Genomic DNA, 27,545 nt, shown 5'->3' with positions numbered 1-27,545 from the left:
TTTGTTTTCAGCAGCTCTGCTGGCCCCGGGAAGGCAGCCTCAAGCTGGCAGACTACTTACAGTAGACGTCCACGGTCCTGCTGATGTTGGTGCTGCCCAGCGCGTTGGTCACCTCGCAGGAGACGGGCTCGAAGAAGAAGGTGTGGTCCACAATGGTTTCGTAGAAGTCACCGGATGCTTCCTTTATCACCTGGCCTTTCTTCGCCCACCTGTCAGACAAGAAAGAGCAAAGCGGGGTTGTGGTCTCGTGCTGCCTGCCACTTACACGTGAGTGATGACGGAGACCAGCACACAGCAGCCCGTGGGGTGCCAAAGCTGCCCTGGACTGTAGGAGGGGTGTACCCACAGCCTCGACGTTGTCCTCATCAAAGGACTTCGGGATTACAACCACAGCTCCTGGAGAGGAGACACCAAAGTAGTGTGTATGTATATCCCTACTGGAAGCTTTCAAAAATCCACCAAAATTGCTATTTCCCTGTGAAAACCTGTTTGACTGAAAATCCACCTTATTCCTTAGGACTGTGGGCAACGAAGAGTTCAGTGACAGGAGGGGTGGGACAAGGACAGTCTCTGCTGATAGGGAGCACAATGTCAGTGCCTTGCCAACCAACACTGCTGGTCTTCCCACACCAAAACCACGAAAAACCTTTTCAGCTTCCCCCGGCTTTCACCTTCTTTCCCCTTTTCTTCTTCCTTTTTTTTTTTTTTTCTGTCAAAGAGAACTTTATCCCTTGAAGGCAGCTGAATTCGCATCACCCTGGAAAGCCAAGCTGGCATTTGCAGCACTGCAACTCGCAAATTGTCTTGGAGAACAAGCTGTCAACTCAGCACTTGAATTAAGCTGCTGTTTGCCAAACCATGAGCAAATGTGACCGAATGGGGCACCACCTGGCAACCTGCCACTGCGGCGCGGTGGGGAAGGCAGGAGATGCTGTCAGGCAGCGCCAAACTCCAGCCGTCGTGGGAGGAAGGGAAAGCAAGCAGAGACGCAGCCTGCGGAAGACATAGCGAACCTCCCCCAAGGACTGACAGGTAAACTGGAGGGGGAGAGGATTTCCCCGAGGAATCTCTGATGCTCTCATCCCGGTGAGGCTGTCCTCTGGTGGTGCTGGGTGACGTGGGGTGCTCAGGGAAGGTGGGGCGGGTTGGGGAAAGAGGCACAGACTGTGCGGGGTGGGAGCCCAGCGCCAGCACTTGGCACGCTCTGGTTGTGCTACCGGAGCAAATTCCCCCTGCACCAGCTAGCGCGAACCTACTTGGAGCAGGGAAGCCAAGCTGCAGGCTTCACCCACCAGCTGACGACACGAGCATTTCGGGAGGGAGGCACTGGCGGCAGAGATGTGAGCTGATCTGTACGCACTTATCTGCTCTCTCCTTTCATTTGTTTTTGCACCTCTAACGGATGCTGACCGGCCACTGCAGCTTCCCTACCCTGCCTTCCTCCACGGATTCCCCCTTCATTAATGAACCAGGAGATGTTGCTTTGATCTCTGGGGCCTGTGCTTGACGAGGGAAGCTCCCTGTATCAAAAAAAACCACAGCACAAACAACACCTTCCAAGTGCTGCTCCATAGGGCTGGACAGTCCACCACCTTCAGGTGATGCCGTTCTCCTCCCAGAGGGACCAAAACCCAAGCCTCTGCAGTGGCCCAGGAAAACACACGCGAAACGACCCTGCGCGATGCTTTATGTGCGTGTTTAAAACCCATCGCTTCTGCAAAACCGGCTTTCCCAAGCGCAGGGTTGTGTCACAAACAGCAATTTTTCGTGCTTCAGCAGAGATCAAGGTTCTTGCTCCAGTTTTCCAAGGCTTAGTACTGCTAAATCGATGTGGCTGAACAAGCGGTATGGATCTTTTATAATGTCAGATCGGTTTTTAATAACGATGGCTGATAACCCTCCTGTAAAGCTGCTCATGATGTGCTTGCAGACAGCCAGAAGGTAAGGTACTCCTGGTTTTAACAAGCCCATAACATGCCTTGCTCACCTATTAACCTCTCAGTAATTATTTATAAGCAGGATGTAAATAAAATGTAGCCAAGAAGACGCAGAGAGTGTTCAGGTCCTGCCTGGGGCCAGCCACTCGGCGTGGCTGCACCGCCTCGCCGCCTGCTCCCCAGCAAGCATCCTCCAAACCCACCCGGGGAATGCACAGGGGGGAACCCGGCTTCCCCCTGCCAGTTTTGTTCCTCTTGACCCCCTTGCACAGCTCATGGGCTTGCTAAGCCTTGAGGGCAGCGGTCCTCAGCTTTGATTTGGGGAAGGCAGCCTGCAATTTCCACCTCTGCTACCTCTTCATCAGGCAGGAGCAGTGCTGGTGAGCCTGGTTCAAAGCCTCGCAGGCGATTTTCTTGCTTGATCTTCACCTGCCATGAGACCCCTGGTTGCTGGTAGCTTGCTCCCTTTGTGGCCGTGCTGGGATGGTGCTTTGATGTCCAGCTTGGCTGGGCATTTCGGCCAGACCCCGGCCCACTCCCCTGGCCCCCTCCCCTGCTTCACCTCTTCACAACCTCGTCCCGACATCTCCCCAGCCTTATTGCACCCAGACTGGTGCTCCCTGTTCCAGCACCCCTGGCCGCACAGCTTCCTCAAAGGCATTTCCAGTTTGCCAAACGTGCCACCACGGGTCCATTCCAGGCTATACAAATTTACCTCCTTTACTCTCCGCGTATTACGTACCCACTAACTCAGCTGTCATTTCTGTTGCTGCTTTTCTTCCACATTTAAATCCACATTTCAGAGGGGTTATTACAGGCAGCAATAAAAACATAGCGGTTAAGGAATAAAGAAAAAAAAAACAACACACCCTCCTGGGTCCTTTTAACATTTAAATATAAGGTGGGGGGGCTTTCCTAAGGAGGTGTTCTCCAGAGAAATTGTATTTTTCTTATTCCATTGATCGCTTCCCAGCTAGGAGTGCAGGCAAGCAAATAGAAAAGCCCAGTTTGGGACATGATATCTCACGAGCAATGCTGTGGCTTTGCTGTGGCTTCCATAGACCAATGTGCATTTAGCGACCTCCCTGGTTTCTGAAGGAAACCTGCTGAAAGATGGGAGCCCAAGCTTCTTCCCAAGGGACTTTTACCCAGCAGCTCCACTGCTTCCCCGCCAGAAGCGAGGCCTGTGTTTCTGCTGGGCTCACGGAACCTGTGATGAGCTAAAGAAGAGCATTACATGCCCTGTGGCTCGCCGGTATGTAGAGGAGCAACACCAGCGAGCACTTCATCTGGCTGAGCTCGCCGTAGCAAAGAAATTCCTGTCTGCAGCGAAAGGACTTGTAATTCTTCAGTGAATGGCATGTGTGAACAAGCTGTTTAGGGGAATTTGTAGCCCTGTCATGTCGCAGCCCTCCCGAGTGAAACAGTACTGGCTCGGTGCTGCCTGGATGAGTGAGGCTTTGCCGATGTGAACATGCAAGCCTGTCTTCTTGGTGTTTTACCTGCTTCCCTCCTCTGCCCCTGAGACCCGGCCACCTCCCTGACCCCTCTGGCCAGTGATGCTGTAGGGAAGCGAGCTCTGGCTGTGGCAGAATCGCGTTTGCTCCTTCCAGAGTGCCGCCCCCATCAGCACCGTGCTGGCCGTCACATCAATTCCCCTGCTGCCAGCCTGCAGCCGTCCACACCCATGCAGCAACACTTCCATCCCTTCACATGTCCCTCTCCAACATGCCATTTCCAGTCACGACTCTGCACAGACTCAACTCATCCGTGTGCAAGAAGACCTCCCTGAGCCCCATCCAGCATCCAAGGTGACGCCTCGGCCTTGCAGGCAGCTGGGGGAGCAAGAGGTTGCAATGATGCAGCGCAGAGCTGCAAGGAGAAGTCCTGGAGAGGCTGCAGGACTCATGCACATGCTTATTACTGCAGGCCGTGAGCATCCTTGCAGGCAGGATTTGGCTCACCACTGCCCTCCAAGCGCAGCCGCCAGCAGCGCTCGTGCCCCTGGGCAGCTCTCCCTGCAGATGGGCCGCTCCCATCAGGTGAAGCCCAGGCAGGAGGAGTGTTGTAATTTTTAACTAACAATGCAAAAAAAACCCAAAAAAACAAAACAGTTGCTTGCCATATAAATTGTGTTTACTAAGAGTGACTTAAAATAGATAAATATTTTCTTGGACGCGTTTTAATTGCTTAATAAAAGCACCGAGAACACCCACAAATACCTTAAATAAATGCATGGCTCACGGAATGAATTAATTAACATTTCATTCCTGCGAATGGCTATTAATTGCTACAAATTGCTCAGAGAATGGGTTTTGTTGTTTGATTACCAGCAGTGCCGTCAATTGCTAGGCTGTAACGTGGCAGTCCCCGCTCATCCTCAGGCAGGAGCTGTCCCCCCGCGTGATGGCTGCCCACGAGCATCGCCCTGCGTCTTTCTGCAGCTCTCCAGAGCCCTGGCGGCCCCTGGGGAAGGACCTGTGATGGGGTGGTGGAGGCGGAGGCTTTTCCATGGGTGCACCTCCTGTGAGTGACAGCCTCGTGAGAAATGATTGAGTGAGCAGCGGGGCTCGAGCAGCCTCACACTGCACCCCCCCCAAACGACCGTGGCGTGATGCATCGCACAAATTATTTCTTTATGAAGAGCAAATTTCCATAACGGTGCTGTATGGCGTTATTCCTCTCCTCATGCCTGCTCCCTTCCTAATGAAGACGTGTGGGACCGAGTCCCACTCAGCCGTGTGCTGGCCGTGCTCTCCCTGTGCCGACGCGCGGGTCCATTTACCAGTAGCAGACCAAGCCCTGGTGACAGGAGGGGGACAGGGGAGTCCTGGAGCACTTGGAACAGCCCAGCATGGAGTCAAAGGAGTGGCTGCTTGCACGACACCCATCCTGCAACCCCTGGAGATCACCGTGCCAACTGTAGATATAGATATACTATTCTACAGCGCCAGGTTCCCTGCTATGCTTGGGTGAGTCCATTTTCTCCCAGGTGCAATTAGTAATTAACAGCTCTGCTAAAGGGCTCCAAAGGTCTCCTTCTGGGGTTTCACTAAGCAGCTGGCAGGCGTAGTTCCCCTTATTTCGGAGCTCACAGCAGAAATGCTGCTGGAGTCATTAGCGGCAGCCCCGGGAATTCCTTGTCCTGGGTTCCATCCCCGAAGACTTCCCAGCTGGAGCTGGAAGCAGCGGCGATGCTGCACCCTGACGCTGAGCTGAGCTCGCTGCCAATGTTACTAATCTCCCTCTTCTTCAGAAACAAATAAACAGCGAGAAAAATTGCCACCTTTACCCAAATTTCAGGAGTGCAGGATGTCAGGCTTCAATTCCAGACAAGGACATGTTTGGTGTCTGATTGTGCCTCCTGCAATACAAGGGTTGCTGCTACCAGGGTCTGATTGTTTTTCAACACTCCGGGGTTTTGATGATAATAATAATACCTCGCTGTGCGGAAGAAACCTCTGTCTTGATTTCCTGTCTAATCTCAGCTTTGGTGTTCCCCCTCCTGCCCAGCTGGCGATGAGCCTGATTGCCGATCAGATGGCTTCAGTCTTCAGCTGTCTCCTCGTGGTCAGCGGGATCCCAGGGTGGGAAAAATCAGTAAGGGGCCCCCCAAAACCCCCCTACAGGTGGGCACGCTGGGCTCAGCTCTGCAGAGAGCCCGTGGTGCTGGTGGACGGGCTGCGCAGAGGCAGTCTCCAGAAGGCATCTTGGTACCAGACTGGAGATGGGCAGGAGCACCTCAGGACCCCGGGGTCCTGGGGCACGGGGGTGCAGAGGAACCGGGGCGAGGAGGGGGGAGGAATCTGTGTCACTGGAACAGCTCATACATGTTGCAATTCACTTTGGCGAGAAAACAGTCAAAATAGATGCTCGCTTAGCTTGGCGATGAGGACAAATCATGGAGGGGAAGACATGGAAAGGCACGTTGGGCAGACATGGAAAAATGACACCTGACATTGATGCCATCTTTATCCTCAGGCTTAGCACAGAGTGAAGGTGCTGTGCAGTGAAGCTGTTCGAACCTCCACGGTCCTGTACCTGTTATTTTCCACCTCAAACCATCACCTATCACACCTTCACAGCTTCACTCAGGCTCTCTGCCTCACTGTGCAATTCCTTTGGGGCTTGCAGGAGAAAACAGTGGTAAATGGAGACAGAAAACCCCAACCCTTCATCAGCGTAAGAAATCTGCTGCTGGGGGCATCTCAGAGGCAGGGGGAGGACCACATTTCGGATTGCTGAAGGCGCCTAATCTACATGCTTTGGGGCAGATGTGATGATGGGGCGGGCAGGAATGGCTCATGCTTCCTGGGCATGGGATGCTCGCATGGCTGGGGTTTTCCAAAGTGACCAAATCCTGAAGCTCCTCTGAAGGCTTTTCCCTGAGCTTTATTTCTGGGAGGTTTTCAAGGGCTTTGTGGTTTCATCTCTGTAGTGTGAGAGGGCTGCAGCAGCACACACCAGGTTTCGCTCTTGCTGGCACTGAGAGAAAAAGGACCTCGGGACAGGTTTACACGAGGTGGTCAAGCCCAGGAGGAGGGTGACCAGCCTCGGAGGTGCCCAGCAGCCAGGCGATGGTCCCCGATGGCACACGGTGTCTGCCAGCCCCTGCTGGCTCTCCAGCCCCAGCTCCGAGCAAAGTCACTGAGCCCCCTAAAGCCCCACGGCAGCTGCTGTTGCCACCCTACTGATTGGGCTCATGTTAAATTTTGACATATCCTCAGGTTGGTGCAAGGCACAGCTCCTTGTCAGGTCCCCAGAAGCCCTGCCAGGGTGGTTAATTTGTCAGAGCTGAACTGTGTCTAGATCAAATGGTGTGGGTTAGGATTACCAGCAGAGGTGAGTGTGCTAGGAGATGTGCGCCCCAGGTGAGGATGGGGACTCCTGATTACGTGGACATCTTCTCGCAGTGATTTCTGTGTAATCCGACATGGGCTCCCACTGGCTGAACCCGGGGAGCTGGCAGCTCATATGGAGGAATAATAAATGATATGCATTCCCTTTGTACTAATGCAAAAATACAGGCAACTTATGGGCGGAGAAGTAGAACAAAGTTGCAAATTTAACAAAATATCTTCTCATTTTGTCACTATAAAATTTCCCTACTTTCCACCCATCCATCCATCCGCCCATCCATCCATCCGTCCGCCCATCCATCCATCCGTCCGCCTGTCCGTCCATCCATCCATCCATCCCCATCCCCAACTTATTGCCAAGTCATTCTTCTCAATGCCTCTTGAGTCCCCTTAGAGCACCCTGGTAACGACACTGCTCACCTGAGCCTTCCAAGTCATGAGAAATCAATCCAATGTGGCAGCACACTGATAAAACGGACTGACCTGTAAGGGCTCTGTGATTACCTACCGACTTCTGTATAAAGCTGCAAGAAACATTTCAAGGAAAAAAAAAAGAAACCTCAAAAAGCAAAAACCATTAAGTCCTTAATTACACACTCCAAAAGCAAAGCGGAGCTAAGCAATAAGCATTGCGTGATGCTTTACAGACAAATGGCTTTATAATCCCGTGCCGACAGCTTGTGTTCTTCCTTTGCTTTCATATTTACCGACAGCTTCCAGAGAGTTTGCAGAGGAACAGAAACCCAAGGATAACTCCAGGACCTGCAGTTAGCAGACTTACTCCATGGCCTGACACCGGGTGAGGTCAGAATCCCTTTCCAGTGGGATCCAATGGGTCTATTTTGGGATGTCAGCATCCACTGGGGTTTCTCATCCTCGTGCCATACAGCTCCGATGTTGGGCTGCATCTTGTATCCATCCTGTCAGCTCGTTTAAGCAGAAACAGCATTTCTAATGAGGCTGCTTGGGGAATTAGCCTAATGAATAACAACTGATGCCAACCGCAGTCACCAAAACACCCGCACCTTTAGCAAAGCCCTGTCCCCATCCCTGGAAGGACCGGGATGCTTTCAGCACACCCTGCCTTGCCTGACCTGTGCCATGTTTCCTACCCCTGGCATTGAAGCAGAAAAACCTCAAAGAGAGCTGAAGGCCTCTTAAATCAACGTCTTTTCCAGCTCGGAAGCTGTAAGAGGATTCATTATTTATATGGCAGAAACACAAAAGCTTAGCATATTTTAAGCTGTCTGAAATGACTTCAAGGCAACTCGTCCGCTCTCTCTTTTTTTTTTTTTTTCCCTAACAAAACACATTGAGATGTCTCCGAATTGAGCAGTGGGAGGAAACCCTTCAGAAAGAGAAAACAGTGCAGAGGGATTGGGGGAGAGAAAGAAAAAAGCTGTGATCTAGATGGGGATTGCCAAGGAATGCCCACCGGGGGTGTTCCCTGTGGGATGCTGGCATAACCCTTAGGCAGACTCCTTGCCTGACACCACATGGAGATTACGGCAGGCAGGGAAGCATCCCTGGTACTTCACCGAGTACAAGCACACATGGCCATATCCTTCAGAGGCAGCAGGTGAGGAGGTGCTGAATGCTGGGTGTCTTTTCTTTTTTTTTTTCTTCTCCCCGTTTTTACATTTTCAGTTTAGTCACAGCATCTCTAATTTCCTTAGATCTGAAGCCACCTCGTGAGACTGGAAGGGAACGATATAGAAGAAAGATGAGGGGAAAAAAAATGCCAGTAATCTTGTAAAAGTCAGTTTTGAAAAATCAATTTTCTTGTGTGACAAGATTTGCTTAAGGCTTTTCGTTCTGTGAAATCAGCCCATCATCCTGCGGGAACACATGAAGGAAGTGGCAAGTGTGGTTTGGAATAACTCAGATTAAAGACTGCTAAATTAGGCTTGAGGAGCTCCCACCTCTCCTGCAAGGATGCGGCCGGCACAGCCAGCGATGCTCGCTTCCCAGTCATCTCCCAGTGCCCAGCAGCCTGTCCCGAAGGAGAGGAGACCAGCGGGCCCGGGAGAACTCAGCTCTTGGCTCGTCCCGAACAACGTGGATGTTTAGAAGAAGTGTTCGTAACTTGGCTTGCTAAAAGACATGGGCTTTGCTAACGCCCAGAGACCTGGGTGCACAGCATGCTGGAAATGAGATGCCTGGGACACCTTGACCAGGAGGTCAGGGCGCCATCAGAAGTGATTGCCCAGCCTTTAAGCCATCGCAAGGCTCTTTGGGCTTCCTGGACCAGCCGGCCCAGGACCCACTGGCCTGATCTTATCCATGGCTGTGCAGTGAAAGGCTACAGCCCTGCTCCTGCCACGTGCCAGCGAGGAGAGCCCTGCTCAGCCAGAGGAGATCCTGCACATGCTGCTGGATGTCTCCTTTCAGCTGGAATGGACCAAATCGGTTTTTGTTTCGTTCCCCCTCCTTGATGTTACTCTCCCTCACTTCAGGAAAGCCATCGTGTTTCTCTCTCCTGTTCATTCCTGCTGGTGGTCCTGGCTGGGATGGCCACAGCCGTGGCTCACCCCAAATCCCAAACCTCTCTGCTCCGGCACAGCAAGCCCCCAGATCACATCAGCAAAACCCCTCTGCCAGCCCCTGCATCACTGAGGCTCCACCCAACAGCAGTTTGGGCTGGCTGCTTCATCACTCATTTAATTCTGTTCCTTTAATCACTGCTACATCAGGAAGCGATGCTCAGAAGTACAAAGCACTTTCTTCCCCCCCCCCCCCCCCCTCTTTTTTTTTGCTTTCCATCAGATTCTCCCTCCTCTATGCTCTCTCCTCATTAGTCTGAGCTGCCTCTGAGCGTCTCCCACACACTTGTTCCCATTACCCTGACAAGGCAGGGAAGGGGAAGACAAATCTCCCTGTCCCCACACCGTGCGAGCAGAGGGAAGCTCCACAATTCCCAGTGTCACCTGCAGCCACCACCACAGCAGAGTCCCTGCAGCAGCCCAGCAGCAGAGAGATTTGGGCCTTTTATTTTACTTTATTTTTTTTAAAGCCTCTCTCTCCCTGTCAGAGGGAGCTGGCAGATGGGGCTGACGCGTCATGGAGGAGATCTGAAGAATTCATTTCCCGTTACTTTTTTATTTCCCCAGCTTTCATTTTCACTTCAGAGCAAAGGTCCAGTTGTCTGGGAGGAAGCTACAAAGACAAACCCGGGCAGGAAAACAGAGATAGCCAGGAAAAATGTTACTGTGCCGATAACTTGAGACCTCCGTGTGCTTTGCATTCATTTCAACTCCCACTTCAGCTGCATTTCCCTATGTCTATAAATTAGATTTACTCTGTCGCTGCTGTGAAATGCCTGAGGGCCCCTTCCCCACGCTGTCTTCTCCTGCCTCCCTTGCCGTGTGTGGCTGTGGGAGGCAGCAGGAGAGGTGGCAGCCCTGCCGAGGGACAGCGTGTGGCTCGCAGCATCCTGCGCGGGACCGCTGGTGGCTGTGCTCTTCGGAGGAGGAGGGAGCAGATGGGAGCATGGCAGCTGGGGGAAGGAAGGCTGCAAAAACGAGGGGCTTGGGGGGATAATCCTGTGTGCTGGTGTGAACGAGCAGTTTCCCCAAGGTGGTTTGAGGGAAGAGAGTCCTAGCGTGCCACAAAATGGCTGCAAAGACAGAGTGGCCCGAAAGGGCAGCACTGGGATGCTTTCTGCCCCGATGGGTGCAGGGCAGCGAGCCCGTGGAGCTCACACCGTTCCTGCTGCCACCGGCTGCTCTGCAGTGTGTTTTGAGCCCTTGGCAGCCCCTTTCAAGTATTAATAGAGATGTGACTGTCATTTAATATGAGCTTAATATTGCAGATCTCCCTTAACTGGGGGGACAAAAACAGGTGCCAGTTATGCAGTGGTCCCAGTGATAAGAAGCCCTGGGGAAGGCAGAGTACGGGGGGATGTTCATGTTTGTCTTGGGCCCCTCATGGATGGGCAGCGGAAAGTAAGGAAAACAGCAAGCTCTCCAACTCCCAGAAGACATTTTTCAAAGCCACCTGAATCCGCATGAAAATATAGGCAGGTCTTCCAGTGCCAGAACAGGGAGCACAGCCCCTGCTGCGGCTTGGCTGCAGGCAGCACCAGGCGTGCCCATTAACTGGGTCGTTTGCCACGTCTCCATCAGAAGTTGCCAATGAAATGCATCATCCTGAATATCTGCATCAGTTTTCCATGATCCAATAATCCCTTCTGGCCTTCGCAGCTTATGGATCTGTGAACATATTCTGCAGCAGCTAAATAGAAGAGGCAGCGACAGCTTTGGTGTGATGGAGGAGCACTGAACTTAAATCTGCCTTCCCTTGGGCTTTCACCTGGGACCAGAGACGTTGTGCACACCCACCCAGATGCCCAGCTGGCCAAGTCAAGGATCACATGGACAAAGGATGGACCAAGGATGGAGAGCCAGCTGGAGCAAGATCTGCTCCTGGTGCCCGGGGTGATTTCTCAATCCAAACTCCAGCAGGCCTCCCCCTTTTTCCCCCAAGACCAGCAGCCAAACTGCTCAGAGACCTGCATGTAGGCACAGTGCATGACACTCAGCCCTCCAAGCTGCAACACAACAGACCTCAGAGATGCCTCCTTCTAGGCAGCCAGCTCCCTGCGCACCTCTCCAGCAGAAGGCAGCAGGGTCTGGACTGCCCTGACCTCAGCAGAGCAGCCCTGCACGCCTGGCACTGGCACACTCTGCACCGATTCCTGGCTGCACTGCCTTCCCCCTGCTCCCAGCTGCTGGCTTCTCCCAAGGCAAAAAGCGAATGCCAGCAAGACCCCCAGAATGGGGTCAGACTGCAAACACGCAGGCTGCGGGGTGTCGCAAGCAGCTACAAACTGCTGCACAGCAAAATGCATGGCAAACATCTGGGCTCACAAGCAGGCTTGCCCGGGTTTGCAAGACTTGTTCTCATTCTTTCAATGAGCGATCAGAATTAAGACAATATGTGTCCCTGCAGGAAGGGACCAGTCCAGATCTGCTGGAGGTACTCGGACTCTTCATCCTTGCATCCCCCCCTGAGGCCTGGGTGGGAAATGCCCACCCTGCATCCCAGCCAGAGCTGGAGGTGGGCTGCGGAAGCTGGATGTTTTCCCTGCTTGCCCCTTTGCAAACGCAGCAAGCACATCTTTTTGTTTTCCCTTGCGCAAGGCAGGACACCACCTCCCACCAGGTGCGTTGAAGCCCCACTGCCTTTAAAGAAAAGCTCTTAAGAAGCAGCTGAGTTCAGATTAATATTTGATGAGTGACAGCGTGCTGTTGGTTCAAAGATAAAGCAGTGTTTTCCAAACACGGATGTCCTTTCTGCAGTGCGGAGCCCGCTGGGCGAACAAACATCGCTCCCTGCCCGCCCTCTTGTCACAAGCTGGGGCATGGGAAATGGAAACCCAGGCGCTGGTGTTCCCCACGCTGCTGCTGCAGAAAGGTCTGCGCCCCTTTGGGCAGCTGGCACCTTTGGTTTCAGCCCAGCGTGTGCAGGCGGAGGTTGCTTGGACTGCACTGGATGTGGTCCTGGCTTCTGCTGTGGGGTGGGGAAGAGGAGCTGGTGGAGCTTCCCTCGGGGGTCTCTTTAAACAGCTCCTCCTGACCTCTGCTTCTGCTGCAGCGTCGCCTGGATCTTCTGCCATGCCCCGTGCAATTATGGAGAGGCGTGGGTGTTTTTAAATGGCATGTTCGCTCTCTCTCTCTTTCTGTCCGTGCTTGTCTGTCTGTCCCTCACCCCCATGCCTGGGTATTGCCCTGCAGCCCGGCTCTGTAGCTGGTGCTGCAGAGTGGCTCGAAACGTCCCGTTCCCCCCGTGACTGCAAAGATAACGTTATTTGCAAAGGTCTCTGCTAGCCTTGGGGATGAGAGCACTGTATCAATGCGCCAGAGTGAGGTATTTATTATTGCCCTGCCTGTAGCAGTTCCCCATCTCACTGCAAAAATAATCATCATCAGAGGAGCCCAAAAGGCTGAGGGACTCTGCCTCTTGCAATATTAAACTTTCCCATTTTCTTCTGCCACTTTAAAGATTCTCTTTCTTACTGCAAGTGATAAATAATAACAGCAAAAAAACACCCCACAGACACACAACAGACATCAAAAGCCAAGGGAAGATTGGCAAATAGAGAGATCTGAAGTGAGCAAAGAGGAGGCCTGGTTGTGAGTCGGTTCACGTCGCCCTGACTTCTGTTGCTTTCCATTAATTTCACCCGCCATCACAGGTGGCAGAACAACGGCGACAACTAATTACTCTCTCTCGCCTTCCCTTTCTTGCCCGTTTGCTTGCAGCAAAAGAGAGTCAGTGAATTCCCCGATGGCCTTGGGGCTTGCTCCCCACAGATGGGGGCAGGTCGGGGAGGTGCTGCCCAGGCCCCTCAGCCCTGCCGCCGCGCGGGTGCGGGGTGCGCAATCCCTGGGCCACAAAAAAACCAGCCTGAGGCTCAGCATGGCTTGTGCACCCATGCGACGCCTCGCCAGCCTCGCTCGGCTTGCTTTCGGTGACAGTGGCTGCGAGTGACAGCGCAGGTGACGCTGCAGGTGAAGGCACCTGCACCAAAACCCTCTGGGGGAAAGGATGCTCCTCGTGCAGGAGCTGCTGCTGTCCAAGGGCAGGGCTAAGAGGAGCTGAGGAGCCGGGTCTCTGGAAAGCAGAGCCCAGCCCTGCCTGCACAGAAGCACCCAACGCGCTGAGACGCCCGCAGGTTTTATGGCAGAGGGCTTCTGGCTTTTCCTCCCGTCGGACAACGCCACTGAGGCCAAATGGAAACGTTTCACGGAAACCTGTCAGTCTTGACAAAAGGGAATTAACCTCTCCCAGAACAGAATATGCTGTAACTTTCCACTGTGACTCTGCGAAAAGATCACTCATTTCTAAACAGCTTTTCCTTGTGTTGAAAAAAAAAGAAGTATGCGATGCATTATACAAGAGAAAGCACGAACAAAACCCCGTGTCCTGCGGACGGGGGGATGTGGCAGTGGCATTGCACGACAATGCCATGGTGTCGTGCAGATGCAGAGCAGGGGGACGGCTTGCTTGCATATTCATAGCAGAGACAGCTCCACGGAGCTGGCTGTGGGTTTATGTCCAGAAAAGGGGATTTATGGTGTTTAGACATTTTCCTTTGTGTTCAGAGCTGTTTACTGACAAACATATTGGGAGGTATTAAAAATAAATGTCGGCTGCCGACCACGATCTGATATTTCTGAGGCTGAGGGAAGCCATAGGAAATATATCAGCATGTCTCTCCCTGGGGAGAAAAAATGCCACGCTTTCTGTTTCCAGTCTACTTTCTAATCTTTGTTTTTAAGGCAGCGTAAGTTCATCCTGGCTCACGCTTTCCACCCTTGCAGCTCCCGGTGCAGGAACAGCAGGCTGTCCTCTCTCTGTCCTCGCTGGGATGCCCTCAGAGCTTCCCACATCCCTGTGCCCAGACGATGCTCCCGGAGGTGCACAACACCAGACTTTTACACCCAACGGTGCCGCTGAGGCTGCTCGCTTACTCGGGTCACCCTGGGTGCTTCAGAGACACGGCTTTGGTTAATTAAGGCACACTCTTGGCATTTACAGAGACCCTTTCTTGCTGCTTCAGCTCCGGACAACCTCTGTTCCTAAACTGAAGCTCAAAATCTTCCCAGCTGGGATATCCCACTCCGAGCTGCAGGGCTGAGACGTCTGCTGCCTTGACATAGCTACTGGAGAGCTCTGGGATCTTTGGGAAGGGAAATGAATCGCCCCGATCAATCAGAGCCATTAGACGGAAGGAAGCCCCGCCGTGTGCTGCTGAATCGTGTTTGCTTGTCACAGTGGTAGGGAAAAAGCCTTGTGTGATGTTAACATGTTAAGGGAACTTAAGAAATGAAAACCCCAAAGTGCTTGAATTTTTCATGCCTCTTTTTTTTTTTTTTTCCCATAAATATAAAAAAAAAATCCCTTTCATGAGAAAACATAACCCGAGAAAAACGTGCAATTAGCTTTGCTATAAAAGTCCCCCACGAAAGGAACGACAAAGTGCTTTGCAGCAAGGCGGACGCCCCTGTGGCACCAGGATCAGCACTGCCCAGGGAGGGTGAAAGGATGGGGCCGTGGGGTGGGAGGAAGGCACGGAGCGGGCTGCGGGCGGCACGAGCAGCTCCGCGGGGCTGGGACCCCCCTGTGCCCAAGTGGGACACGCACCCGGCCTGCCACGCTCCTTTTCTTCCTAACTGTAAATATGGGAACGGGGCTATTTGTATCTTTGACATTAATTGACTTCTGAAATTAATAACTCCTCCGTGTAACCAGGAACGCAATTATGACTTTGTTGTGCTGATAGCAGATATCCAGCCGGAAGGAATCGTTCCTACCAGCAAACTCGATTGTACTAATTAAGCTGTACGAGCCTAACAGGAGGCGGGTCGTGGTAGCCTGTCCCCGGAGGTGCCTCCTCTGTTATTACAAACCGAGGCTGTTGCACAAACACCACCGACTCCCTGCGCGTGCCCGCACCCAGCTCCGAGCCCGGAGGGGCTGTGGTGGGACCTGGTGTACTGCGAGATGTCTCCAGGTGGGATCAGGCCCCCGAGGAGGGATGGCAGCCCCCCCTGCTTCCCTCTCCAACGAGGCAGGTGCTGGGACACGGCACAGCGAGCCCTATGCTTACAGCCCTGCTCATCTCGCCCTGCGCAACCTTGGTGGCTGCTGCTTGGGAGCGACCAGGTGCGGGCACGGAGCCTCTCCTGCCCCGACCTCCCGTGGGTTCTCCTCTTCCTCCACCCCTTCTTGCCTCACCAGTGCCCGGCTGCTGCCCAGCCCCTGCAGCTCCAGCCCACGGCCCCCTTCTGTGCCCTGCGCTACGCTGCTGGGGCTGCATGTGGCTGCTTAAGGGTTACACAGCGATGGCACTGGAGTGGTATTGTTCAAACCATAAAAGAGCGTGCACAAAGAGAAGGAATTTTCCAATTTTCCCCATAAAAGACTTTTCACTCGGCACGTTTTGCTCATTATGTCCCCGAACAGATGGCTCCGCTAGCTCTGTGCCAGGCCTCCAAATCCAGCCCAAAGCACCCGTGCGTCCCTGACTGAGGGCTTGCTGCGTGCATCAACCTCACGCAGAGCACCCGGAGCCTCCTCACCTGTGAGCCCCAGCAAGGTGAGGACAGCTGGGGGGAGCTGGGCAGCGCTGGCGAGGCTGTGCTTTGTGCGGGGCTGGAGGGGGATGCACGGTGACAGTAAGAAGGGAGGGCGCCTTACCTGTACTGCGTGACGGCCGGGTTGGCCTTGGCAGAGCAGTGGAACTTGACGGTGTTGTCCTCCAGGACCGGCTGAGGCTCCACGGACAGGTTCACCAAGGGGGGGTCTGCAAAGAGACAGCGACAAGGTCACACCGCCAGCCAAGGTGGGCGCAGCAGCCCTGTGCTACCGCGCTGCCCGCGGCTCCTGAGCCTGGGAAGCAGAAGGCAGGTGTGGGAGAGCACGGCAGAGGCTCTGAGGCTGCTTCGTGCCGTGATTGAATCCTCAGGGCTTTGTAAGGCTGGCTGCAGGCTGGTGCTGTGCACAGAAAGCGCGAGCCCTGGGTGCAGATCTGCAACATCTGGGTGCAGCCTGCAGGCCCCATGCCTGCCCCACAGGGGCTTGGACACCACAGAGGCGTGGGGAATAAAAACCCTTTGGGCTAGAGAGCTGTCCTCCCACCAAGACAGCAGCCAGAGCTGGTTTTCGGCTCCTCAGCAGCATCCGATCCCTCCTCCAACCAAGGATGCTCTCCCGCTCGCTGCAGCCCAGCGCCTTCCCTGCTGCCACGCCACGCACACCGCTCGGCGTAGCAGCTCACTTCAGAGCCATTAGCGCAGGCTCTGATCCCCGTTTAAGGAAATAAACTCGCCTGCTTTGAAAAGTTCCCATTTAATATCTTGCTGCGTAATGACGATCTTTTGTCTACCCGCTAACTTGAAAGTGGCGTTTCTGCTCTTTCATCAGCCTAATCATCTCTGCCAAGTCCTTATTGGTGTCACAGGCCTCTCGGTTCTCTCGGCTGCTGCTCTGCTTCTCTTCTCCTTTTACATGATAAGCATCTGAGTGCTTTAGCAGCAAACAAAATTTAGAAGAGGACGGATGAAAGAAAGTGAGAAGAGAAAAGGGTGCAGTGTTGTGGTGGATAATAAGAATATTCAGAGCGGTTTTAATTTTTCATGATGTCTCAGAGGAGGTGCTGGACATCCAGCTTTAGGTTTGAAGAATGAGACCTCATCTGAGGGAAGAAAAAAATCTCCAGGTGGCATCTTGGAGCTCTCCTGTCTGCCGAGGCACCTGTTACAGGCCACCGTTAGACACTGCAGTGCTAGAGGAACCTCTCCAGCCTTGCCAAGAGGCTTTCCAGAAGGTGGAAATGGTGCTGAAGGACCAACCCCTGCAGGCTGCTTCGGGGCTGCGCAGAGGAGCTGAGGGGCCCCCTTGTCCTTAAGGTATGAGTCTGATGCAGCGTGATGCGAAAATGCATTCTGAACTACCTGCTATCTGCTGCCTCTCTCCTCCTCCTAAATATCTCAGCGACGTCTCTCCCAGCTGGAGCATCCCTCCCATGCTGCAGCTTCACAGCCACGTGTCCCCCGAGGGGAAAACAACGGCAGCGAGGGGCTGCTTCACTGGGAGCCTGGCCAAGCTGGGGTGGCACGATGATGGTCAGCGTGCTGCTCGGATGCCGTGAAGCCACAGCTCTAACACAAGCCTGAGCAGCTCTGCTGTGTTTAACCACGGAACCGCTCAGGTTGGAAAAGACCTCTAAGATCAAGTCCAGCCAGGGGTGAAAGCTCCCCTGCCGCTGCTCCCTCTGCCAGCATCCTCCCCCAAACACAAGACAGGGTCTTGCTGGGGAGATGGGGCTCTCCGGAACCAGCTCAGCACCTTCGCTCGAAGGCACAGGCTCTTTCTGGGCATCCAGAGGTGACAACAGCTTGACCGCCACCTCTCCTCTCCGTCCCCATCCCTGCAGATCCTGCCTGCAGCGCTGGGTACCACGCTGCAAAGCGCAGCCATCCCTCCTCCGCTGCGTCCCCACCTCCGCTGGCCCCGTGCTATTTACACAGCCAGAGCCCGGCTTTGTCGCCAGCAGAGCCACCTGCCTTTTTGATGGGAAATTATGACGGGAAATTATAGGTATTTTCAATTTACCCTAATCTCATTTTAAAATGTGCAATTCAAATGACAATAAAGATGGGCGCAGTTGGGAATATAAATGAGCTTCACTAACATAACAGCCCAGAGATATATAGTGCGCTCCTAATTCATTTGCAGGCATCCTGACACTTCCCCATTGTTATACAACAACAGCTAATCACCTTCCTTTGTTAAGTATGAATCACACTTCTCTTTAGTAGCTTCCCCATTGTTTGATGGTTTAGTAGCTGTGCCTACGATTTACAGAGGAGCCTCTTTGTATTAAAATGAGCCCAGCTCCCTCCTTGCACTCAAAATAAAAAATGTAGATTAAAAAGAAAAAGAGCAAAGGAAATGAATTAAAGTCTTTGATCTTCCCTTTCGCAAATGGGATTGGGCTTCCGAACGTTGCAGGAAGGCTGGTGAGCTTCCCCACGAGGCGGCCGGTGCTGCGAAGAGCGTGGGTTTGTGTGTGCGAGCGTGTTTGGGGGTATGTTAGGGGAAAAAAAAGACACAAATTGTAACTCATCAGGATGTAATTCCACATGCTTACAATTATAATTCCTGCCTGGCTTCTTGTAATTAATTTGAGATGGAATCAGAGCTGGAGGAGAGCATGCATGCAAGTGCTGGCTGGCGCAGGTACCGCGCGTTGCCGTCAGCAAGCCTCCTAACTCAGCACCTGCAAAATGAGGGCTGGCATCGCTGCGGGGCGGAAAAGCCTCTTCGGGGTGGGCTCCGGAAGCTGCGAATGAGCAGGGATTAGGAGCTGGAAGCAGGCTCTGATGCCTCTTCAGCTCTGGGCTTTCACACTCCCCGATGGGAAGCATAAATGGGAACAAAACGCTGCCACGCTGCAAGGACCAGCACAGCACCTCCAGCGGAGCGAGGTGGCCTGCGGGTTGCTCGTCACCCTGGTCCCCAGCCTGCCACTTCTGTTCTCATACTGCCACCTCCTGCAAAAATATGGATGCGGTCAAATCCCTTCCTGCCATGAAACGAAGGTGTAAAAATGAGCAACTACACATGTGTGTGCAGAGGCTTGGAGCAAATGGCTTTGGATAAGCAATAACCCTGCTCCTCCCCATCCTGGCACGCTGGATGTGAATTTCCATAGAGCCACTGGGCTCTGGCAATATAAATAGTTTATGGCATATCAAACTATTAAACATGATTTTAATCCCACTTGTGATGTTCGGCGCGTAACTCACAGGAGGCTGACTTTGATGTGGCTGGTGGAACAGAAATCACATTGAACAGATGTTCCAGCTGGAGTCGCTTAGTGTTTCCATTACAGACTCTAGCTTTTTTTTTTTTCTTGGTTTCTTTCCCCTTGCCTTTTTTCTTTTCTTTTCTTTTTTTCTTTTTTGGAAGGGGATAGTGTTTATGACTCAGCTGTCTCACTGCTGCTGAGGCTAAGACTGGCAGGCAGGTCCTGTGCCCACACGAGACTGATGGGATCCAAACTCGTGCTTCGCATCAGCTGAAGCAAGCTGTTCCTGCTGCCACGAGTGCAAGCACCTCAAACACCTGCACAGGACACAAACCCTGCCTGGGTGCTTCTGCAGAGTACAGGCTGCTTAATCCATCTTGGCATTTTTCTATCCCTCCATCACCCATCCAGCCCTGGGAAATTGATATCCTCATTAGACCCCATTAAGAACAACATACTTTTAATAGCTGGATAGGATATTATTATTATTACTTTCACAGCATGGAGTATTTAATGGCTCGGAGTGGAAATCGGTGCTCTTTATTTGGTCTTTCTCTCTTCAGAGCAGATCCCATCAGGATCAGGGATGCAGCTCACGTCCCTTGCCCCGTACTGTACAGCACGGAGTAATGATGTCTCCGGCTTTGCGTTGTTTGTGAGAACGTGCGTGCATCTCCAGCTATTGTAACTGTTTGCTGGCTGTGAAATAACCCATGCTATTATCTCATTTTATCTGGCTGGTTCTGTCAGGACATGCTATAGAGCGACCCAAGAGCCTGTTAATCTTCCGGCAGCAAAAGCTGGGAGTCTTAAATGGTGAATTTTCTGCTGTGCTTGAGTTTGTTCAGGCAGTTTTAATTGGACTCTGGAAAGCAGCTGGCATGCTAATATTGAACACCCTGCATTTGCAAATTGTTGGTAAATACAGCTGCAGGAATTGTGTGTGCAAATGAAGCCCGGCTGGAGAGAGGTCAGGATGTGCCTGAAAGCAACAGCTATTGCAGAGGAGGGGAGAGATCTGTGAAATGTGAATTTTTGAGGAAGGAAGGTTTTCCTTCATGGTTTTACAGAGAAGTGGCATCGCTCCCCACACACCTGTCCCTGCTGGGTGGTGGCTGACACCAGCTGGATGTCACAGGAGGGAGGGCTTCCACGGAGCACTTTGGTGTGTCTAATGTGCTATCTAGATGGAGAACAAGACAAAAACTTACCCCTGAACAACTTGCAAGCCTGGAAACACGTATTTGTCCAAGAAATGCGTGCCAGCCAGGCAATGCATGGCTCAAAGAGATGGGCACAAGATGCAAAAGCTGGGAAGCAGCTGGGTGTTGTGTGCATCAGGTGCCCCAGGGAGCTCAGGGGAGATGAGCCCTCGTGCCTCTCTGCACCAGTACACCCCAGCGATGGGGAACGCCCCGCTTGGCGGCCCCGGTGGAGGCAGCGGGGAGGCTGGGGTGACACGGGGCTGCGGTGGCTCAGGTACTCACGCTGGATGTCGATGGTGACCGAGGTCTCCTTCCCGCTGGGAATGGCTTTGTTGGTGGCGCGGCAGACGATGCTCTCTCCGTTCTCGATGTCGGAGGGGGCGATGAAAAGGGTGCTCATGATGCTCTCTCTCTTGCCATCACGGAGAAGGGTCTGCAAGGGGAGACAGGGAGATGGAAGAAGGAGCTTCCAACAGGAGAGCGGCCCCTTCCCTGGTCAAGAGTCACACACACAGCCAGGCCTTGCTGTTACGAGTTCGCCAGCCAGTCTGCAGTCATGGCTCCTCCAGCTGGAATCTGCCAAGAGCCCTTAGGGGAATTGCACAGGCACATTTTGCTGCGCTTCCCTGGGAACTGGGCACTTAACTCCCATCTGCTTCCCTCCAGCCCTGCTGTGCCTAGACCTGAGAGCCGCAGCTCCGGTGACATGCACGTCACCCCCGGCCTGGGAAAAAGGGAGCCAGGGGACAGACACGGTAACCGCCCCCTCCAGCCCGCCGTCACCTGCTGCACCTACACCAGGCAGGTGCAGAAGCAGCCTGGGCTGGTCGGGCTGCAGCTCCCAGCCACTTTGTGCAGGGATGTGTGAGTGGTGGCAGCTGCTGCCAGCAGCACGGGGTGGATCCTGTGCAGCTTTGATCTGCTGGCGCAGGAGCCCTGCCTTATCCTCAGTGAAGTCCTAATCCTCATTTAAGTCCTTATAGACTGATCACATCACCCTGTCACCTCGTCTGTGGTAAACCAGACTGACCAAGCCCTCTGAGCCTCTGAAGATGCTGCACGGTTTCCAATATTTTAATCACTCTCTGACCCCTCTCTGGTTTATCAGCATCCTCCAGGGACCAGAAATGCCAGAAACATGACTTCACCCAGCCATTGATAATAATGGCAAATGCCCAAGGACACACCCAGCCGATTCTGGACTTTTCCAAGCAGTTTTTCTCCCTTAAGTCTGTATCCTCCAAGCTTTCACTTCACTGTGTAAGGCAAGTGCTTTATGGAATTATAAATAGACAGCAGTGAGACTGATGTTTTCACCACTTGGGCTCAGCTGGATGTAGCCCTCTTGCTATAGGTTTGCACCTCCGTCAGGCAGTGGGCAAGGAATGGTGCTGACAAATTGACACCATCAGCTCAGAAGCTGGACAGACGCAGCACCAAGACCTATCAGAACAAGATCTTTGGGATCTGAGGGCCCCAACAGACCTTAATTATCCTGACAAACCTCATCTGGGGCCTCTATCCCACCCACAGGTCTAGGAGCTGAATTTAATCTCCTGCTCTAGCTCAAGCCATGTTTTGGGGGTGCTGATGTGGACTTCATCTCCTGGCTTGGCTACAGCCCTGCTTCATCTCTGCGGGCTTTCTGGTGACTGCTGCACTGTGGCTGACCCTATTATGGTCATACAAACCTGCTCTTCTTGTGCCTTTGCTGGTGAGGGTGCTGCCTGCCTTGCTGTCACCCTGCCTGTCCTTCCCCTGCAGAGCAACCCCACTTCTGCTGCTGAGGGTGCTGTGAACCCCAGGCTGAGCACTGTGGGTCCTGCCTGTGCAGAACTCACCCCCACAGCACCCCAGAGCTCTGCTTCATCTTCAAACCCTGCAGGATCCTACAATACCCCCTACGGCCATAGGGACCATTTCCTGTCCTCTTCAAGAGGGAGCAGGGTGAGGGTTTGGGGTTTTTAAGTCAGATCTGGCTAATCCGTGCTGCCTGGCTGTGACTGCAGTGGGGCTGCATATTAATCAGCTGGTGGATTTGAAATTCAGAGAAACAAAGGAATTATCACTCAGTGCAAATGGTTTCAGGCAATCAGTAACCTGAGCAGTATGTCTTCTTGGTTGACTGGAATATCTGGATCAAATGAAGTCTGGGTTGGATTTTAATTTTATTAGAGAATAACAACAGAATAAAACTGAGGCCCAGACTTAAAGGGAACTTCAAAAGGGAGAGGTTTCTTGTACGTCCCAAATCAAAACATCACATTTCATAAATAGCTAAAACTGCCCATTAGCTTTTCTGTGGGGTCTTTTTCTTTTTTAACATGACAAGGTTGAAAAGGTCTCAGAAATGCTTGCTGTGCTCAAGCTGGGATTTCTCATGCATGCATGGGTGGATGCGGTGATGCTCGAGGCGATGAGCACTGATGCAGCCCACACTGGCTGACCACCTCCGCGTGCCCTGCCCTACAGCTGCACTTCCCTGCTCATGGCAGGGAATTATTTGTGGAAGGTCCTCCTGGAAATCTCCGGTGAGTCAGGAGAAACTGGGGTTCAGCATCCCCAGATCAGCCAACACCACCTCTGCCCCCGGAGAAGGGGCTGACGTCCTTGCAGAGCAGGACTTGCCACCCAAACCACCCGACAGCTGCTTTAGATGCCATGGAAGTGCCTGTGTGGCACGTGAGATGGAGCTGCTGCCTGAAAGCTCAGCTCTAAAAGGCTTCCAAAAAAATCTTCTGAAGAAAAACAAAGAGGAGACACCCTTCCTTCTGTGCTACCCACTGCCTGGGGGTCTGAAAGGGAAATGCTGGCTCCCCAGGGCCAGGTCTGCACAGCCTGCAGCGCAGAGCAAGGCTTGGGTTGGATGGAGTAAGTTACAAACAATTGCACGTCAATGGCCTGGATTTTAATTAATTTCACTTGAATTAAGAGAGGGCGAGGTCAGCTGTCTCTAGCTTTAATTAGCGCTGCCGCTTGCATAGCGCACAGGGTGATGGGGGCAATTCTGTTCATCCCCACCAGATACGAGGAGGCAGCTCAGCTTCAGCTGAGGTGTCCGCGGGCGCTGTGGGGCAGCAGGGGGGAGGACGGGGATGCTTTGGCTCCTCTGCCCTTCCAAGCAAGCTGGGATGAGGCTTCCCAGTGGTAGAAGAGGGTGAAATGTTTATTAAAAAGATCTTCAGGAGCTCAAGAGGAATGCCTCTGACTCTGAACTTTGAAGTTGCTTGCATTACAAATGGCTGTAAACTGACCCATTTTGTGCCTTGAATTTTGTGCTTTAGAAATTTTCATTAGAAATGTCAAGTGTTACTGAATCTTTAGCACTTACCAAGCATCAGGCTTTGATAAACAGGAGAACATGTGGGTACCCATTCCGAGTACACTGCCGATTGCTCTTTGATGTTTTCCTTTATGACCCAATAAAGGCTTTCCATTTAAATTAAAAAATGCCAACAACCCTGACAATTTTTCATGGAAAACTGCAGTTAGAGGCAGGGACGTATGCCACTGCAAAAAAACTTCTGCCTCAGAGCTTCTGCTGCAGCCAAGGGCAGTGCTGGCTCTGCTCCTTGAGCACTACGAGCGTGACACCCAGGTGGGATTCCTGGGGGGAGATGCCAGGTAATTCAGAAGCTATGTGAGGGTGCAGAAAGCCAGCCAAATTCCAAGCAGAGCCTATTTCAGTGACATCTTCCTGACTGTTGGATGCTGCACGGGGTGATGTGGGGTGCGAGGCAGCTCTGGCACTGAAGGCACAGCCCTGGCTGTTCTGGGGCTGTGAGAAGGAGCCCAGGCCCTTCCCAAAGCAAGAAAGAGCACGGTGCACATCCCCACCCCGTCCTGCCTCACCTTGGAGTAGGTGGCTCCGTTGATAACTTCTCCGTTCCGCATCCAGATGATGGAGGCAGCCGGCTTGGCGTTGTCTGCGTGGCAGGTCAGGTTGAGGGGGTCTCCCGCTCTCAGGCTGATGATGGGTCCCCCCATAATGACGGGGTCGTCTGGAGGAACTGCAAGGCAATGGCATGAAGGAGGCAAGGTCACTCACTAGCATTAAACCACCAGGACTGGACCGGGACCTCTCACACCTCCAGCGGGGTGCGATGGGGACAGGGGCAGCCCGCCACCCATCGCACCGTGGGACGGCTTGCAGGTAAGGGCTCTGCCCCAGATTTGATCTACAGCAGCAGAAACCGGCTGATGTTTTAGGTCACGGAGGGATGGAGAGACCATCGAGCACCTTCTTGTCCGGCTTTGATCTTCCTTTTGCTTTCGCTCATCCTCTGTGCCACCCTCTGGCTGCACAAAAGGTGAAAATCCTCTCATTCGGTCAGAGACTCCCTCTCGCTGCTGCAAGTCTTTTAAGCGTCTCCCTCCATGAAAGCAGGTTTTGCCGGGGGTATCGAGGAGACATTTAATATCTCAACCTGCCTTTGAAACTGTCTCGGTCTGACAGCCTGTGCGAGGCTGCATCCTCATTACAGGACATGGCTTTGCTGGCATCGCAGCCGTGGACATCCCTGCTTTGTGCCAGAGAGGGGTGGAAATGGAGAAGCAAGAGACAAGGAGCATGGTGATTTTTTGGTGTCTAGCCTGTGAAACCTGGCATCTGTAAACACCACCGGCACGGTGGGAAATGGGGCTCTTGGGGGCTCACACAGCATTGGAAAACCCGCAGAAATGCAGAGGTGGAAAAGCATCCCCACTGCGGCCCCTTCTGTCCAAGCAGAGGAGCTCATGCTAGCCAAGGGTGGAGAAAAATTGCTGCTCCAGATCCAGGTCAGAGGAAGGTAAAGCACCTGCAAGAGCCTCCTGCCCTCTCCATCCTTGCAGAGGGGATGCTGCTGGGTGAAAACTGCCCTTTTTTCCACAAAAATGGAGCTGCCTGTCATGGGGCTGTGCTCTCCGAGCGGGCTGGCACCGGGCTGAGCTGCACAGCGCCAAAGCCCTAACATCCCCGAGCGGGGCTCTGCCGCTGCGCCTGAGCTGCTGCTGTTAGCTGGCCGGGGAATAGTCTTCAAAACTCCTCGCTGGCTCCTCCAGCATGGGCCGAATTTGGGAGATGGAAGGGGATTATTTTCTCTGACAACTCAAAGGTGGCTGCCCGCGTCGGCGCAGGATTTGCAGGCGAGGCAGATGTGCCGGTTGCACACAAGGCTGGTCACATACGCATCTGCCAAGCACTCTGAGTAATGGGATTTTTCAGCTCAGTGGGTGGAACCCAAGAACTGGAGGAAAAAAAGCGTTTCTACATGGATCCAGAATGTACATTTTTCAGGCTACAAGAGTGAAAAATGTGAAAATCCGTGTTTTGGGTTAGTCAAGATACATCAGCCCCTGGAATATGAGAATGTGGAAAACTCGACTTCATTCTGATGCTGTTTAGCTGTTAAGGAAGCATTTTAACTTTAAAAAAACAGCTATTTGATTGAATTCATTTATATTGTTTTCAGAAAAAAAAATACATGTTTCTCAGCAGTTTTTTTTTTCCCCTCACTGACGCTATTAATTGAATTTGACCTCAGCTTGTGAAATATTGGAAATTCATCTTGTGGAGCTGGGAAGAGGCCCAGCCCACAAGCCTTGCTCTGAAGAGCCTTTCAGAATTAAACGGAGGGACTTTCACGGGGGCTGTTTAATATTCCTGGCTGGTCCCACCAACTAGCTAGAGCCTGAAGCGTCCCTTGGCATCCTCTGGCATCACAGTGCTCCCTCAAAGCAGTGCAGCTGCCCCCCAGCTGCCCAGTGAAACCTGGGGGGAGGGACAGGACAGGGGACAACCCCATGCAGGTATGTATGGGACCACCTGACTTCCCCGTGCCAGAAAGCCTTTCCTAACCTGTGTTGCTCCTGTTTCACTCTATTGGATCAGCAGCAAGACCTGGGGAGCTGCTGAAGGAGATGAGAAGGAGAGAATAGGTCCTGATTATGTCTTCCCAAGCAGGTGGTTATCATCCCCCGGTTATTCATGTGGCCATGAATTATTGATTGTCTCCAGGCTCACTAACCAGGGGATCTGGCTGGGCAGGAGAGGGTCTGATGAATAGAAATCAGCAATATCTCTCAACAGCTCTAACTTCTGCAAAATGAAGGATGACGATGCCTTCCCCACTCAAACTCCAGCCTGGGAAAGGAGGAGAAGAATGGAAGATGAAAAGAGAGGAAGAAAGAAGGGGAAGCAAGAAGCCAGTAGCATAGAGCCATGATCCATTATTCATCCCCTGCGCTCCCAGGATTGGTTGTTATTATAAGGCACCACTACAGAATCCGGTCTCCTAATTTTTAATCACGTAGATGTAGAAGTGCTAGCCTTTCTGATTAACGCAGGGATATAAATAGGAAGGGTTGTTTGGGGTTGTGGGTTTTTCATTCCTGACAGCAAAGAAAAGGGAGTTAACCTTCACATGCCTGGAAAACTTAAAAAGGGAAAAAGAGAAAAGGGATGGATGAGCAGGCTGTCACTGGTGGCTCAAGCCCATGAGACCAAAAACAAGCCAGAGAGGTGGATGAGGCATGGGATGCAAGCCCAGACTGATCTCCAAAGAGACAATGCGCTGAGACCTCCTGGGGTGGGAGGCAACCCCAGCAGATCTCCTCTCTTCACCGTGCACTCAGGACTTGAGCTGGGGAGCTGTTCTTTGCCTGACCACAGACAAGGCTTTCTGGAGGCAACATAACTAGCTTTCCATCGTCAAAACCATGGGTTTCTGTCAAAACACAGGGTTTGCTGAATGTTTTGAAGCCCACAGATAGGCATTAATCTGTTCTCCACAGCTGTGGGCTGCTTGGATGAGTACAAACAGCTTGGGGTCTCTGCTCCTTACCCTTTGAAGTGCTTTGGGAGAAGCGTGTTTTACAGCACATCAACATAAAGAAATATGAATAAATGCGTGCTGCTCTCGGACTGTGCGCTCAGCAACTTCTTCAATTAGTTGGCTAGTTAGAGGCCTTCCTGCATACAGCCCTACCCAGCAAGCTTTAATAGTCTGATTAATCAACGAGACCATGCAGAATTATTCAGTGCTGAACTGGTACCCCAGGCTAACACTGCAGCTCTGACTAAGAAATAACATAGATGTCTCTAAATACTCCTGGCCGTTGGACAGCTGGACGGCATTGTGGCAAGCAAACAGAGCTCAATTATTAGCAATATTTATTGAGATAACGGGATCCTCCAGGCAGAAGTCTTCTTCTGCAAGCAGAGAAAGCAAAAAAAAGCCCTCCA

At 52.6% G+C, this 27,545-nt stretch overlaps 1 protein-coding gene across 5 annotated transcripts in view; it reads right to left on the bottom strand.

The window, feature by feature from the left end:
• Nucleotides 1–27,545, bottom strand: part of KIRREL3 (kirre like nephrin family adhesion molecule 3) — a 317,031-nt gene that overhangs the window by 22,996 nt on the left and 266,490 nt on the right. For all 5 annotated transcript variants that reach the window (XM_066981248.1, XM_066981245.1, XM_066981246.1 and 2 more), the window contains 4 exons: nt 24,173–24,330; nt 20,603–20,753; nt 16,001–16,106; nt 61–209 (listed from right to left, as the gene is read on the bottom strand). In XM_066981248.1, coding sequence (XP_066837349.1) covers nt 61–209; nt 16,001–16,106; nt 20,603–20,753; nt 24,173–24,330 — 564 coding nt within the window. The remainder of the gene's footprint in view (nt 1–60; nt 210–16,000; nt 16,107–20,602; nt 20,754–24,172; nt 24,331–27,545) is intronic.

Source organism: Anser cygnoides, chromosome 21 (assembly GCF_040182565.1).
Source record: "Anser cygnoides isolate HZ-2024a breed goose chromosome 21, Taihu_goose_T2T_genome, whole genome shotgun sequence".
NCBI classification, from domain to species: Eukaryota; Metazoa; Chordata; class Aves; order Anseriformes; family Anatidae; genus Anser; species Anser cygnoides.
Note: the sequence above shows the minus strand (reverse complement) of the source record. Positions and strands in the feature narration are given on the sequence as shown.